General features: G+C 39.1%; 1 protein-coding gene across 1 annotated transcript in view; it reads right to left on the bottom strand.

Moving 5' to 3' along the window:
* LOC127361954 (hydroxysteroid dehydrogenase-like protein 2) overlaps window positions 1-17,517 on the bottom strand; it is a 103,504-nt gene extending 85,987 nt beyond the window's left edge. Inside the window, 1 exon segment of the mRNA XM_051397147.1 lies at window positions 17,461-17,517. Within this exon segment, the coding sequence (XP_051253107.1) occupies window positions 17,461-17,517 (57 nt within the window).
* Window positions 17,518-17,826: the final 309 nt, after the last annotated feature.

Raw genomic sequence — 17,826 nt, 5'->3', positions numbered from 1 at the left:
AGTCGTTGCCGCCATTGTTCTGCTCTGAGATGCTGGAGCTCTACTGCGAGGATCTGAACACTTCCTCCTCCACTGCTCAGAGATCATTTTGGCTCTCAGTTCCTCAGCAGCTTCAGACGGAAGTCGTTATTTTTCGTTCCCATATCTCTCCTGAACCTTAACCATACTGCATCATACTCCACCATACACCATACTCTGTGTGCAGAGGCTTCGGAAAGCGTGACTATTAATAATATTGTCACAGAGCTTAATCCCGTCTCATTCACACTTGTGTTTCTTGTCTTCCTTCCATTCATATCAATATTCAGTGGAATAGATTGAGAGAGCCTCCTCTCCATTATGTCACTGACACTGAGAAGGATCCTGAGCTCTGGTTTATTTCACAGCCAACAGAAACCTAGAGCGGCGTGGAGCGGCTGTCTGCTGCTGAGGGATGAACCGTCACACCTGTGCAGGTACGTTCTCTGTTCAGGCAAAATATAAATGATCTTTATTTCCTTTCTTCTCCTTTTCTCTGTCTCCTTGTTTCCTTTTCTTTGTTTCATTCCTGCCTCTTCTTTTGTTACCTTTCCTCGCTTTTCTTTTTTCTCTCCTTGCTTCCTCTCCTTGCTTCCTCTCCTAGCCTCTGTTATCGATCGAGGATGGATTCTCTGCAGCTGCTTTCTCTCATTGATAATTACCCACAATCCATCTGATTCTCCTCTAACTGAATCAACACCAAGAACCATAAAAATCCACCTGAGTCAAACCACTCACCTTCTTTTGTTTACTTCCCTTTCTTTTCCTTTGTTGTTCTCCTTTCATCTCTCTCTCTCTCTCTCTCTCTCTCTCTCTCATGCCTTTCTTTTCATTCCTCTCCTTTAACCTTATTTCCTTTCTTTTCCTTTGCATTCCTATTTGCTGTTTCTTCTCCTCTCCTTTACTTTCTTCTCTTTTATTCCCTCTCCTTTCCTTTCCCGTCACTCTGATGGTAAACGAAGGGAAGGTGTTTCTCATTTCCTCCTTCCACCTGAGTCCAACCCTCCGGCTTCAGCTGCTCTGCATAAAAAACAAATTAAATACAAATAAAAATCTGCAAGTTGTGGTGTTATTTTTAATCTGTTTCTATAAGCCCATACATGGTGAGTGTGTTCACCTTCCAGTCTCTACGGGGGGTGTGTGTGTTATCGTGAAACCCCTCTGTGTTAGAAATGCCACTTGTTATCTTCCTCTAATGTAAAGCGCTCGTTCTGCCGCTCCAATCAGCCTCACAAATGAGACAAAGTAACTGCATCAGAAACTCACTCGCAGCGAAATAAAACAAGAGAGGATTGCGACGCTTCTGACTGACTCCGAGCAATTTGCTGCGATAATGAGTTTCAGAATCTCTGAGATGGACTTTGTAGAGCGAGAGGAGAAAAAGGAAACCGGGTAGGAGACAGACAATTGATGATAGAGGCAGAATTATGGTGCAGACGGATTGTACATTGTGTTTGTACAGAGTTTTCCTCAGATTCTCTTCAGCACAGTAATGAAATGATATTTGGGATCCGACCCGGGGAATTTGTTCAAGATCAAATCATCAAGTGGTGTCTGAGCCTGGAGCCGAACACAAGGACAGACGAGAGGAACAATTGGAGGCACAGTCCAATCTGACCATAATAATTGCTTTCACATTCCTTTCTAGAGAATACAGCCTCCTTCTCATGAGCGTTTCTGTTTTAGAGGCTCATTTATCTGCATGTAGAGGTGTTGATATCAGGCAGGGTTGCGTAGAGATTCAAGGTTCAACGTAGCAGCAGTGTAAGAGAGCAGGCGACTGAAGAACACAAAAGGATCACTGGTTGTGTCCTTCAGGGAAAAGAAGGATGCTTATCTCAGCCATCTTTGTAATAGCAGTAGCCTTGTTGCTCTCTTATCGAGGCTGTGCAAGGGTTTGTTGTTCGAAAGTGTGTGTGGGCTTGTATTGCTATCAATGTGAGGACCTTGCTCTGTTTTTCTTCAGAAAATCGTTTTAGAACCAAATGGGAACCTATGGTGATGTCACCCATTGGTTTTGTGGAGAACCGCTTTGAAGCCTTGAGTTTGGCATTACGGTCGTCACCATGGAGCCGGCAGAGGCGACGTACTGCAAGTTGAGCTACTCTTATTGGCTGCACAGTTTCGACTCGTCTGTAGCAGGAACCAATGGCGGCTCACCTGCTCACACAGGATCTGATGCTCCAGATAAACAGTTAAAATGTGTTTGTGAACAGATTTGAGGAGAGAAATAGTCAACAACAGAATCTAGATCCATATCTGATCAGCACTGTTTGACAGTTTGATCTGAGTTTGGTGCGTTGAGCTGGACGGACTCACTGAGAATGAGCCTTTCAACAGCTGGCGCCGCCCTGCCAATCACAGGATCAGGTGCAGGTGGTAGCTGTAGAACGCAGTTGAGTATTAGTTCTCAACAGCAAGCAACTGCAACCAAAAGGAACGGAATATAAAGAAACAAAAGTAAATGAAGTAGTGTTTAGAGACATAAATATTTTATTTGAGTTTTTGCTGGTTTGGTTTTTAAAGCCTGTTTTATTTATCACTGTGTTTGAATTTTGTTTGCTCGAAACAACAAGAAACCACAAAAGACACATCAAGTTCAACAGATGTGAGTACCTGCGTGTTAGAACTCAACAGTGTATAGTGATTAATTATTGAAAGCAAGTCACAACAGTCGCACTACTTCCTGCATCGGCACTGAACGTTGGGATTGGACATAAATCATGAGATGCAGAATTGCACAAAATGAGAATACTTGTTGGGGGGGGCAGGAAACATGTTACTGTATAAAGGTTTAAATGGGAGGAGATAATAGTTGAAAGTCAGAAAGCTTTCCACCTCTCAGTGGAGATTTCACTCTTCTCTCCGGTCATCTTGTCTAATATTAGCAGTCCTTTTCTTTCCTGCTCTCTCTTCCCTCCTGTGCCGTTTAAAACTGAATCAACACAATGTTTTTAATTAAATGGATGCTTCCTGACTCACATTATGTTTGGACCCTTGGAGGAACTGGAACAATATTAACTGGGCTGTGAGTTTACGATGCTTGCTGGACACTTTAAGGATAAATTAGACTTGTGTACCTTCAAGTGCAAAATGACAGCCTGGATCTGGGTTGCACATAGCCCTGATCCAGTACCATTGAAATCCTGTTGTGTGCACTGATTGTGTAGCACAGGGGTAAAGTTCTTAGCCGCCACCATACAGACTCAGAAATCAATCTGCCTCTGGCTTGATTGTGCTTTCCAAATTGTTCATGTTCATGGGTGGGAAGCAGTTTCAGTTTTGGTATTTTATTCTGACTTCTTAAAAGACGATTTTAACAAGTCCAGAACCCAATCAGTCCCTTCAGGATTTTGCTGACTGTTTTTGGGAATATTTGAATTTCACAGCAGCTCTTCTAAAAAGAATTGCGAGGCATGTGATGTTTTTGCAGAATTTTTTAAAAATTGAAGGCAACTTGTTCCAGGGAGAATAAAATTAAAATGCTATAGGCCACATAAGGCCATATCTACAGTCAGTGTTTGGTTTGTCAATTCTAGGCTACTGTAGAAACATGATGTTTTAACATGGCGGACTCTCTGGAAGAGCACTTGAAGACTCATTATAAGTTTAAAAAAAACACAACAATTCTTATTTACAGGTGATTATACACAAATGAAAACATGCCTATAAATATTCAATTTCTGACAATAGATCCTCCAAAATGTTGCATGCTGGACCTTTAAAGTATCAAAAGTAAAAGTACTCATTATGCAGAATGGTTCAATTCAAATTTCTACATTTATTATAGATTATTATTGAAATTGTATTTGACACTCAAATAAACCTGACTGCTTGCACCATTGTTCTCTTCACTCTTTATTTCATATGCTTATTATTTTTTCTTTTAATTCTTTCTTACATTTCTTACATTTTACATTTCTTACATTCACATATAAAGCCTATTAGTTGTATTAGTACTAGATATCATAATAATTGTCTTATTGTAATTTATACTGTACAGACAACATTTTCTATTTTCTCGCATCCCCAAAATATTTGACAATATTCCCAACACCAGCAGAATGCTGGCAATTATCTTCAGAACAATGGCACCACCATGTGTTTGGTTATTATGCATTTTACATTTTTGCAATAAATTTTAAACGTTAGTAGACCGGAGTAGAAGAAACATTTTTGTACCATGGGTTCCTTGGATGATGCCAGTTTTACTGATAGAGACCATGCCCATTCACGCCTTACAATCCCTTTTGGGATCTTTTTGGTAAAGCGATTTTTTCTTCTTTTGGCATAGATTTTATCTAATTTTCACCAAAATCGGTGTGAGCATGTTTAGATGAAGCTGAACAAGACTTATGTTTCATTACATTTGTCTGTATTTGGTTACCAATGGGCCAAATGCACTTCCATAATTCTTCAATGCTGGATTGGATTGTAACCAAATTTGGGAATGTTGTACATAAAGCCATAAAAATAGATGATAAATAGTAAATAGACTGTAATTATGTAGTGCCTTTCTAGTCTTCCGACCACTCAAAGCACTCTACATTACATGCCACATTCACCCATTCACACACATTTGTACAGTAAAGACAAAGGACATCACAAACAGACAGTAATTCATTCATCCACATTCACACACCAATGCAACATTCTTCTTTTTCTTCTTTTGTACTGCATCTACTCTCATTTTTACGGATAGATTATTTTATTAACCAGAAAAATGTTCACACATAAAGCATATTACTGTCATTCTGGTTATTACATATCTAATGTAACCAAGTAGAGGTTTAAAATAGCATTAAGTTGAAATCCTGAAGTACCAAGTACCTCAAAGTTATACTTAAGTGAATGTACTCAGTTACTTTTCTTCACTGCTCATCAAAAAGATAATGAGCTCTTCTTCTACAGATCAGTCTTGCTGTCTTGGCACGACAACAACGTTCAGCTCAACACATCAGAGAGGATTAAAGAGCCCACACATCCGTCTCCCCTGGGCAAACAGCAGTGCTACTGTAAACACATCAGGCAGTGAAACCATCTGCAACAGCCTCAAACGGGATAAAAACATCTCCAGTGTAATGGAGAAAGTAGCTCATCATGTCAGACACAGCCCTGGTCCTTTTCGACACATCACATCACGCCTGCTGAGCTTTTGTTTCATCTCCTTTAAAACAAAACTGTAGCAACAACATGTAAAAGGCCGAGAGGATGTGTTCGTTAGCCAGCTGCCCTCCACCAAAGGCCTGCACAGAGCCAGGGGAAGGACAGAAAAAGGTCTGAAGGAGCTCACTGGCGGCACACAGCTACCTGTTTGACTCTCTGCCCTCTGGAAAATGGCCTGAACGCATCAGCGAGGAACCATCTGCCTCTGCAAAGGTCCTGTCCTGACGTCACCCAACCTCCATAAGCAGCCATCCTCAGCCCTTCAACCTGGCCCACACACACACACACACACACACACACACACACACACACCACCATGAACCCTGGCAGCCATCACATAGACTGACATTTAGTTTTTCAGCAGAATCTTTTTTTCTACAATTGGTAACACACAGTTCTCTTCACAGACAGGAAGCTCAGTTACTGCACTGATGCAACCAAAACTCTTGATTCACATCTCAGGAACTAGAACATTGAAAACAGAGCGGGTGGTCTGCTGATCCCACAGACACAAAACACAATGATTTTTATTTTCAGGTGATTATACATTATTATGTATGTTATTTGCTGTCTTTCTGAGTGAGATGTTCAGTCCAATGTTCAAAAATACACTCATGAAAAACAACATGAAACAATTCAATCTGATTTGAAATTCACATACAAACAGAAGCACAGTTGTTCTCTGCCAGAAACACTTTCCAAGGCAAAAAATGTTTCAACACGGTCCTCCTAAAGCAGAGTGAGCCTGGATCAGCTCCACGACTGGTCTTCTGGATAGACTGAGGCAAGACGGACAGCAGGCAGCAGGACGTGGTCTGATAGGAGAGGTTGGTAAGAACCTTTGGGTGTCAGTAAGAACCAGATCAATGAGCTGAGAACAGCACGGAGCTGCAGAGATGAGTTTAAATCCTCAGCAGGTTAGCACTAGCATCAGTTCTTTATTGAATCATTTGATTCAGTTTAATCCAAGATATCTCTTAATGGAGCTTAACAAAAGCTCTACTTAAACAAATTGTTTGACTTTTTGGGAAATGTACACTGATGCATTAAAATGCAGGACTGTTAATTGTAGCAGAGTATTTTCATAGTGTAGAGTAAACTAAAGTTTGTCTTGTTACAGTCCATTCCCTCACATAAATAAACCAACATCTTAAAACATGAAAGAGACATTTGATAATAACTTTAACAGCTTAAAAATAGACTGTAAGAGTTAATGCGGGTATATTTATTGCATATTGCTCTATTTAAGATTTAGTATTAGAGTTCAGCAGCTTTATGGAGGAACGATCGTCCTCTTCCTGATGGCAGAGGTTTGTATTCAGAGAAGAGGGGATGTTGAGGGTCCGCAATTATTTGTGTTGCCTGTTTCATGACTGCCTGCTCGTACAGGCTCTATATGGACTAAGATTATTTCTTCCCTGTTATTCTCATAGCTAGTTTTGGCAAGCCTGATTTTCAGCTGCACTGTGAAGTTGCCAAACCATGCTGTTATTCAGTGGGGGTCGCCAGAGTTCACAGGACCACAAGGTCTTCTTGATTTTAAGGGGTGTAAGAAAACCTAAAAAATAGACACAGCTGGCCTATATCTCAGCTTTCATTCATTTCTGTGGAAAAAAACTAAATATATATATATGTATGGATCCTTCACTCTCTGATAAACAGCCTCGTCCTGCATTACAAAAGGATGCAGATAAATAGCTAAAGAGCGAACAGAACAATGGACAAACGTCAGGGAGAAGAAAACACTGAATATATCACATTCCATAAGACCTGTGTCAAACAACGGCTTAAATCAAACTGTGATTCCTTTAAACACAATGTTTTCTCTACTTCTCTGCTTGTGTATGTGTATCTGTATAGCTTTTGTTGCTAACTTTGCGTGTTTACATGTTTTATTTTTATGCTGATTTTTTAATATAAAATAGTAGTACCACTCAGTGGTAGGATTTCAGTGGTAGGAATATTCCAGTATTCTCAGCTGTAATGTGTCACCTCATTCCTAACACAGAGAAATCTTTGAAGCCTTCAGTACTTAATAGTGTTAATGAGAGTAATCATGCAATATGGCTTCTAATGACTGATCAAGCTGCCTGTAATTATGTGCAGCAATCCCCCACCCACTCTACTCACCTCAACTTGAATAATGCAGAGCAGCCACCCCCTCCTTCTTCCTCCTCCTCCTCCTTTCTCCTGTTGAACATTTCTTCTTCTCTCCTTGCCTTTGTATGAATTCTGTTTTTTGTTATTTCTTATATGTTATATGTAATGAAAGCAGCCACAGTGAAGTCTGTTCATCCAAAACAAACGTGACTTTTTATTACTGTGTTTTTGTGGACAGACTATTCGAGATGTAACAGTACGCTCAACTTATGATTCAATACAATTAACAATATGAAGAGAAATTATTACGGAAAAAGATTCCTCAGTCTTCATCCTCAGTTTCAAACTGACGGAGGACGTTGTTCTAACAAAGTCAAAAGTAGATCAAAAATTTGTATCCCCGACTTCTTTATAAGTGCCTTTAATGTATCACGTTACAGAGGGAAACAGAAAATAACAAGTATAGTACATTATTAAACTGGGTGTGAGGGGGTGGGGAGTCCTCCCCTCAAGAAATTCTTTGACCAAAAACTATTTTCACAAGTTAGATAGATAGATAGACTTTATTAATCTCCGGGGGGAAATTGGGTAGTTAGACTATTGTCACTACAACATTAAAACCCACAAAGGAGTTTCTCACATTAGACTCAGACAATAGCAAGAACAATGTCCTGAGCAGCAAAGTCACCATATAAAGTGTCACTAAAATAAATAATATTTCTGACGTCAGACACACAGACAGTATCAGTCCTTCCTCCTGTCCTCTCAGATTGATCTCTCAGATCTGGATTTGACGAGTTGGGAGTGAGAACGTCACGTCACATGAAGTCAGATCCAGTTTGTGTAGAATGATAAAATGTCTCAGTGTGCTGATGTTTAATGTTTGTTTGTTTATTTATTTATTTATTTATTTATGTGAGGAGGGACAATGCACATTAATAAGTCCATCATATAAATGTGCCAGATTTAACCATACAGGCTCATTTTAATCTGCAGTAAAAGTAAACATAGAAAAGCACATATGCACAGACAAACAGACAAATAGACAACTGTCTTGTCTTTGTTTGCTCTCTGTGAGTTCTTTTATGCATTTTGTGCTCCTTGCTTGAGAATCTCTTTCCTGTGTCAGTAGAGGCTGAGCAGCAGTCGGAGGATGTGATAATTCTTCAGCTTGGATGCTGTGTGGTGATCGTTATTCTCTGGCCTTGAGTGCTGCTCATCTGTTTATCTGCACACTTATTGTGCAGTGAATGATTTTCTGCAGTGCTTTGACACCTGACCTGTCCAATTTAACCCCTCGTTATTTATTTATTTATTTGTTTCATTCCCTTTGACCTCTATTCTAGCATTGCTGTTCAGGAGGACAAAGTCTCTCATATTCAGGTTCTACTTCTGATAGCAGTTGGAGCAGCATCGAAGCTAGAACTAGAGTTCAAACACTCCATTACGATCACACTGATCCAGCTGACTCAGGCCAGGCCATGTTAAATCAATGTTATTTTCTTTATTTTAAACACAATGCTAGTCCTCTCTGCTCTACCGGCTGGTTGGTTACATGGGAACCGGACAGGAGTATTTTTGAGTGAAAATCCACTCCTGTGTCGTCCTGTAGTTGATGGTGTGCTGAATTAATGTGTTATTTACATTTCTAAGAAAATAGAAGAGATAATCTGTAGTCTGTTTTCATGGTCAAAGGGAGCAGCATGTCCTAATATTGTGTAGCAGCACCATGGGATTTCCATTTTGATTGGACACTACACCACCAGGAGACAAAGAGTGTCACCTACATAATAGATGCTGTCAGTAGCAGCAGTGTAACAGTAGACATATTACAAATTGGGTACAGAACGTTCTGAACAGTACACCCTGTGAATCAATACAGTCTCATTAGTCTAATATAGACCATTGCTTGGAACTTGCTTAAAAGAAATTCATAAAATGTGGAATTTCCACTCAGAAAGCTTTGGCGTTGCATCTGGTGTGGACTGGAAATCAAATGCATAGCTCAGCTAGCATATAGTTAGCACTGTAGCTCTTCAAAATAAGGTTTAGTCTTTGTTTGGGAGCTGTAAGTTACAGGAGCAACGTCAGCAGTGTTCAATCTGTATTTAATGTATACAGAGATGTGCAAACGTTTTCCCTGAAACTGAAATTTAAAGGACCCGTGTGTAGGAATTACATTAGAGATTGCAAATAACTGTGTGAGGTTTTCCATGGTGGTGTTAGAGAGTGAGACAGGGCCTGGAAGCATGAGTCTTACATCAGCGCAAGAGTCGGCAACCCTGCAGTGTTACACTGAACTACGCTGTGTAACGTAAAACATTATATTCGGGCAAATACATACTCCCTCTAGTGGCTGTTGGATTTGCCATCTGAATCAGGTTTATTGCCAAGAAAGTTTTCTCATGGTACAGTGGTGCATAAAAATCACATTCAAGTTCAGGAAAATAGAAACAAAGATAAAAATAGAGACAATAAAAATGAGGCACTTTATACGAATATAAGGAGAAAGAAAATATGAACAAAACGACTGGATCAGATCACAGATACGTAGTAGGCCCAACATAAACCAAATGTTTTGGCTTCATTTAGACAAAAGGAAACACACTTTGCAAAGACAATTTGCAGAATACAAGCAGGGGCACCGTATAGGGGCAACAATTCCAAGGGCCCAAAAAAATAGGTAAAAACTAATATAAAATGATTAAACCATCATCATTCAGTATATATATTTCATATATAATAATACAATGAATGATCTCTTTGTTTTTACTTGTTTTTGGCAGTAAAAGTTAAATATCCCCATTGACCAAAAAGTAAACATCCATATTCCGATCCCCCCCCCCAGTATCTGCATGAAATGGTTTGGTCCTGCCTTAGCGCACTTATCAGTGAGGTGTTTATTGCAGTCAGTTGATGCACCAGAACTACAGTGATCACAATGTTAACTAGTAAATCAAAATCTGGTTTTCAAAAAAGGAAAGAGAGAAAAGAGAGAGAGGAAAGACAAAGGAAAGGATGTCAATCTGTAACCCAGTGTTTCACCAAGAAAGGAGCCTAGAGTCTGTGAGTGGTATTAACCTGTTGGCTTAACGCCCATAGGGAAATAAGATACAGCTACAGACTAGCAGCACCCCAGTTCCCCCATCACTGTACCCCTCCCAGTCTCCCCATCACTGTGCCCCTCCCTGTCCCAGTGAAGAAGCTGAGCAACGTTGTGTTCAATGACAGGCCAGTTAGCATCATTGCAGGGAGTCTGTGGGGATTTCTGTCTCTCTTGCTCTTTTTACCATTTCAAAAAAGAAAATTAAATATTTATGAATGACAGAAATTCAAACACATTAATAATTATTTTCTCACATAATGATCATTATGAAATAAAATAAAAGAACAACAACCTACTGTCTGTACTGGATGCTGGGAGCCTGCATGTAAGATACAGACAACATTAAAATAATCCAGTTTGATACGTTCATTTAGATTGAATTATGGAATGACATCTATAGATACAGACTTTGTTATAATAATAATTATTAATAATAATAATTAATAATACATTTCGTTAAGAGAATTTTCCATTTTGAAATTTTACAATAAAAATACAGTGAGACTGTAAAAGATGGCCTTTAGCACATTTTCTATGGTTGCTTTTAATTTTGCATCAAATAGTGAACTGCATACTGTATGCAGACTTGCATGCATGTACAAATCACCAGCAGTAAATATTGTGGTAGTAGCCTACTAGTATTGAACTACAAGAAGCAAGACAGTTGCAAGCCTTTAATTAGAGTTATGTAAAGCTTTTGGGCAGTTAGGTCCTAGAGATGTGGTGACAACAGCTGCGCAGAGGGGGCCCAATTTGATTTTTTTGTCATGGGGCCAAAAAATTCCTGGTGGCGCCCCTGAGTACAAGTCACAAGTACATATTTTTTGTCTGAAATTGTTGCACGTTAAAAAATAAATAGGACCTCACATTGTATTAATCACATTTACACACAGGTGACAGAGAGTAGTGACAGCCTGCGGAGGAACCTCTGGTGGACAGAAGCAAGGAAGGAACCGAGAGAAACAGAGTGACAGCAGCTCCTTTATCAGCAGGAGACACTGTCCTAGCTCTGGACACCTTGGACCTAATATACTGAAACAAATAGAATAAGACAGTAAAACACATTGGAAGATTTCTATGTGTAATGAGTTTAATCAGAAGACAGACACACAAAAAACGCATACAAACAATCTGCAGTCTTGGCCATAGTTAGAGGGAAGGAAAGGCCCCAGAGGTCATTTTTACTGTTGATCTTTCAAAATGTTCTATATTTCAAAATGTTTTTTGTCAAATTAAAACAGCAAACTGTGGCACTTTAAAATGAAATCAATCTGAATCTTTCATTCCTTCCCACCTCTCGTCTATAGTCTTTCACTTATACTCTTGAGTGGCACACCACTTTAAACAGTCCCTATGGGCACAGTGCATGACAGATATACCACAAATTAAAATGAGCGACATCTACATTAAAGCAGTTTATAATAATACAGAAATCCTCACAAGTATTGACCTTTTACATCAGAGTTTCAGTGGCACAAATGAACGCGTGTCCCCGCTCACTCTGCATGGAGGGACCTTCAGTCGCTGCCAGAGGGGAGCTGCTCTTATTCCACGAGGAGACGGCTCTGAGACGATGTTCTGAACCAATGCGCCGACTGTTTATAGGTGGCCTGAAGGGATGGATGCTCTTTAACTCCCATGATCTTAAATTTAGGTTGAGTTTGAATGCGAAAGACTGATTAGCAAACATAATGCTATCTATAATGTTGAGAAAAAGTGAAATGCAGTGATTTGATGTTTTGTGTCTGAATCATTAGTCAGGCTTATGTGTGAAACATTTTCATGAAGTTTGATTGAATAAACTGAATTTCATCACAGTTGTAAAGAGCTCAATGGGTGTCATGGAAAAAGCAAATAAATAATAAAATAAATTAGTGCACATATGCTCTTGAATCTGTGCACAAATTAATATTACTATATTTATGCTCTCAAATTCATTACATGTGTGCACAAAGTACAAATCCTTAATAATTACTGCACACAGAGTACTAATCTGTGCTCTCAAATGAATAATTACTGCACACAAATTACCCTCAAATGGCAGCGAGAACTGAAGGAACAGTTCACCACCGTTGCTCGTTGCTACAGGTTGGCGATAAACAGAAACCCACAAGGAGGTCGGGGATTATGGGATTAACACACAGCTGGTGTGTTGTTATATGTGGCCAACAGCTTCCTTTACATTTAAGTCAATATGTTACGTTTTTTAAGGTGTCTTTGTGCTTTAAGGTAATTATCCTTTAATGCATGTATCTTTTTGAATGGAGATTAGTGCCCTTTAACAAACGTCCTCTGTATGACTCAGAGATGAGTCACTTCTCAAGATATTTTAATGCATCACAACGGCAACAAAGGTTAATGTGGACAGATTGATGATACACATTTTTTTCTTTACATATTGCTGTGGTGTTATGATTTACTGTTATCAAAGGACCGGTAAGTAGGATTAAGTGGCATCTACTGGTGAAGTTTCAGACTGCAACCAATTGAATACCTCTTGCTTTCTGAGTGTGTAGGAGAAACTATGGAGGCTGTGAAATCATGAAAAAAATGCAGAAGTCCCTATCTAGAGTCAGTTTCGATGTGTCCGTTCTGGGCTACTGTAGAATCATGGTGGTTCGATATGGTGGACTCCGCCATAAGAGGACCCGCTCCCTCTGTAGATACAAATGTCTAATTGTAAGGTAACGAAAACACAATAATTCTTATTTTCAGGTGATTATACACTAATGAAAACATGAATATTACATTCCATTTCTGACAATAGATCCTCCTGAATGTTACACACTGGACCTTTAAAGTATAACATTCGACAGTGACATATGACATTTTCAGCACTATGCATCACATTAGCGTAGGTCACCAAAACAGCCATCATCAATCCCTACAGCCAAATGTTGACTAAACCTTAACCAAGGCACACGCTTGCCATATTTGGCCTGGATAAAATATATATATATATATATATTTTTTTTTTTCCCTGGGGGAGGTTGCCCAAACCCCATGTCCGCAACCACAGCACCTAAACCCTCCAGAAACCTAGGGAGAACCCGGATATATAGAATACCATAATTCACGCAGATGTCTGGCATGTCCTGGCAATCAGGCAAATCTACATTCAGTTCTTAAATACTATCATCAACCACTGGACTGTGAACACAATCACCTCCTTAACAGTAAGTTGAGTCCTGATATTACTGACTAGTCCAACACCAAAAAGGCCAGCCTGCCATCTGTTTGCAGTCTTTTATTTCACCAAACTCCCTTTAGACAACCACTAAAAGCCAGTCCCACTTGTACTGTTGTCCATCAACATCCTCTCAGGTCTCTTTGCCTCTGCAATTCTCTGCAGAGGCTGTTGAGCTCTGTTACATTGCCCACATGCCCTGCTCCAGCTCTGGCAACCCCTTGACCCGGGCCTGAACACCTCCTCCAGAGGTTCAAAGATCTCTCACTAGCAGTGTAGTATACCAACACACACTCCGGGCAGCATGGACTGACCTAACTAACTTACTTCAGCAACAAGTTTACTGTCCATCAGGAAACTCACAGAGAGTTGAGACGGTGCAGCTGGAAGAGACCAAAGTAACAGAGTTAAAGAAAAGGAGTACAGAGGAACCGTTCACCCTGTTACCACATACAGCATCAAAATAAGAGTGAAGCTGTTGTTTTATGGTAGAAAAGTTATATAATGGGGCTTAAATTATGTTTTCACTATTTATAAGTCATCTTTTAGTAAGTGAATTTCATAGAAATCTTCATTTTAAGAATTAAAACATTAACCTCATTAAGGACCAAAGTGTTGTCAAGTGGACATTCTGTCTGAATGATTTTACATTAGAATTTATCCTTGTGAATATCCACTTCAGATATCATTGCAGTCCGGCTGGTAGTTCAGGACCAAACAGTTGGAATGACGTACAGATGGACAGACATCTCTTTTCAACTCCTGTGGTCCATCTTACAGCAGACTGCTACAGATGGCATCAATATCACAACGAATACGACTGCTGACTGTTTATGCTTCTTAAATTCATCAGTTAAAATCAAGAAAGTGGGGGCATGGCAGTGACCTCCTGCTGGTCTCATCATTAAATGCTACGTGCACACAGTTTCAGAGTGGGTTTTCATTAAACATGGCAGCTGTTTGGCAGCGCAGGCTCGGTGCTGAAATACACCAACTGACAAAATTTGCATGACATCCTCCTCCAACTGCTGCCAATTATCCTGAAACACAACCTGCTGCGGAGACTCACTTCCATCTGTTCACTAGTTGCAGTTTCCATTAAAGGTAGTGAAAGCCTTTCTCTGTTTTAACTTAGAGTTTAGTCTTGTTTGAATAAATCCTGATGATTTCACACCGAGTGAAATGCAAACGAGATGCATGTGAGCTAGTTACACAGGAATCTTACGGACTGTTCCCATCTGTGAACAAGCTGTTAGTTTGTAGAGTCTGTGTGAGTCTGCAGAGTTATTAGAGTTTTGTATTTTTCATTAGTTTTTATTTTGTTGCATTTTTGTTTTTATTTCAGTTTAGTTTCAGTTTAGGTTTTTATTTTCTTATTTTTTTGTTTTAGTTTAATTTTCAATTTTTGTCAGAATGACTCACAGTCCTATGGACATCCCAGTCTTGATAAACATATACACCAATGCCTCCAAAAGACATTTCCTGTAAATTACTTTAACATTATTAATATTATGTAGGTACATACACAATATTGTTTCAGTTGTTTTTTCTAAAGTCTAGGTTTTTTTTTTTTATTAAGTTAACTAAAACAGGTTTCTTTTTTATGTTTATCGTATAACAGAAGGGTGCCAATTAGAGGCAGGTCTCCTTTAGAAGCCTGGTGTGGCTTTAAAAAATTTGGCTTTAACAAATAAATGCGAGTCTCAACTAAAGGCCTGGTCTGGATTTAATAGAAGTTCTTTGGATGTTTTAAACCCCTTAAAATCCACCGGGTTGCCCACTCGAGTGAGTTCTAAGCTGCTTAGAATGTAAATATGGAAATCTTTAGATCAGTTTGATTCTCCTTAATTCAAGCCTTCAGTTCACTTTATGGAAACCATCAGTACTTAAGTATCAAATGAGTGATTTGTTTATTTTTATGTTATTCGATAGCCTTATTTTTACAAAGTAAAAAGTAATATTCATACATGTTTAAATGGGTTGGGTTGGGTTATTAATTGAAGTTTTTATAGTTTTAGTTCATTATAATGGACCCTGATAGATTCAGGGTCTGGACTGTTCCAAGTCACTAGTTAAATTTCAGATAATTATAAATTAGTTTATAATAGATGAGTTTTTTAAATTTTATTTTTAAAGATTCAAGCAGTCATTCCCTGCAGTTAAAAGCAGTGATTTTTGGCGTATAACCTCTTACAATAAAGCAGTTGGACCTGCGGGATCCCAATCCAGTTAAACAGGCTTGTATATGTGCTTTGTGCCAGTGCGTTTCCACCAAAGAGACATCTCCCCTATCACCCTCTAAGATGGTTTCATCTAAATAAGTCTTCTAAGAGGTAATTCAATCACTGGTCTATTCTCTATGTTACACTAACAAGTTTAAAGGATGTCTAGTATTGTCAGTAAGTCCCATGAAGAGGACACTACAATCATAGCCATCTCTCCAGCTGCTTTTTCTTCAAGGTATCTGTAGACTTTCAGCTCCTGGTTGGTGAGCAGTTAAGAGTGGCACAAAAACCCACAAGGAGGTGGGGGATTATGGGATTAACACACAGCTGGTGTGTTGTGAAGAATCAGAACAAAATGTCATGATTCTGTTGTATATGACTATTAGATTAGTGCCCTTTAAAACATTTCCTCAGCTGCCCCTGTGTGACCCTGTGGACCGAGAGATGAGTAATGACTTATTGTCAAGATAGTATCATGCATTACAACACCAACAAAGGTTAATAACATCTGTGGACAAATACAAGCCTCCTCACTGCATTCATCAAAGATACTGTCCTGGATCACATTCAGTGGATGGACCTGAAATTTAAGATACGGTAAGATTGACTTTATTGATCCCACATGGGGGAATTCACTCGCTACAGCAGCTCCAGATACAACACAACAAACAAGAAAATACACATTAAATAAAGAAAAAAAACAATATATGATTAAAATAGAAAAAATAGAATAAGAGTTAAGTGTTCACTATATACAGATTTATATACAGATGTGATCCATATGAAACATTGCACAGGTAACAGCAGGAGGTGTAAAAATAAATGATGCACATGACTAAAATATACACAGCAGTATAGACGATATAGGCCATAGACATAGGGCTATGAATATACAGTATAAGTCTAATATTAATAATGTGCTTGTAAAAAAAATATATATGTAAAAGTGTACAGTACGGGTATAAAACTGAGAGTGATTTAAGTTGTTTTGTCAAGGTTAATATTGCTATACTTAATACATATCTTCATTTAATAAACATGTTTTAATTTGTGAACAATTCTTTCCCAAAACCAAAAATGTGTTTGTCGTCTCTAAATACTTTCTGACTTCCTACGTCTAAAGCGTCTGTGGCTAAAAGCTAAAAGTCCATTCTACAGACATGTGGGGACAAGTTATCGTTCATGGCAAGTCAAATATAAGAGTCTCAGTCTCAGAAGTCCAAGTCAAGTCATAAGTCGAGCTACATGTCAATACAGGCAAGTTGAATTCAAGATGAAAAAAGTCCCAACGAAGATCAACAAGTTCCAGGTTTATGTTCCAAATCAAGTCAGAAAACACCCAGAAATAGTCCTAAGTTAAGACCCAGGTAAAGAACAACAAGTTCCATACTGAGCCCCAAATCAAGTTAGAAGTCAAGTTCCAAGCCCCAAGTTAAGTTTAGTTTTAGTTAAGGAGTTCGGTCTAGACCTGCTCTATCTGAAAAGTGAGTTAACTTTTGTTATGAATTGGCGCTATACAAATAAAATTGAATTGAACGTTTGAAAAGACCAAACTGATGACAATAATAATAACATACAACCAGAAGTCCACTTTAACTCCATAACTGTGCTCACATTATCTCCAAAATGAGCTTCTATGATAACAGGACGACCTGTACCTCCATCTTGGTGAACAGATCCTGCTGCTGTCTCTCCCCTGTCTCCTTGGTTACCATGACAGCAGCATATCAAGGGATGCAGAGAGTGCTAAAATAAGGGACCAATTACTGAGACTGATGCTGATACAGTAGATGTTTGTCATCCATGTCCTGACGAGCTAACTGTTCTGATGCTGTGTCCTGATAACTACTGTGAGGCCTCACCCAGTGTGACCCCAGACAGCCGGGAACAGTAATCCTCTCCTTAGGCAGCACCGAGCCCTTCTGCCTCAACAACCACATTTATATGGTAGACACCTTTCCAAGCATAAACATTGCTTCATTCATTCATCATTCATCACGCTGACCTTCTGATGGTGGTCAGTG

Source organism: Dicentrarchus labrax, unplaced genomic scaffold (assembly GCF_905237075.1).
Source record: "Dicentrarchus labrax unplaced genomic scaffold, dlabrax2021, whole genome shotgun sequence".
NCBI lineage: Eukaryota > Metazoa > Chordata > Actinopteri > Moronidae > Dicentrarchus > Dicentrarchus labrax.
The sequence above is the reverse complement of the archived record's forward strand: the minus strand, read 5'-3'. Positions and strand labels throughout refer to the sequence as shown.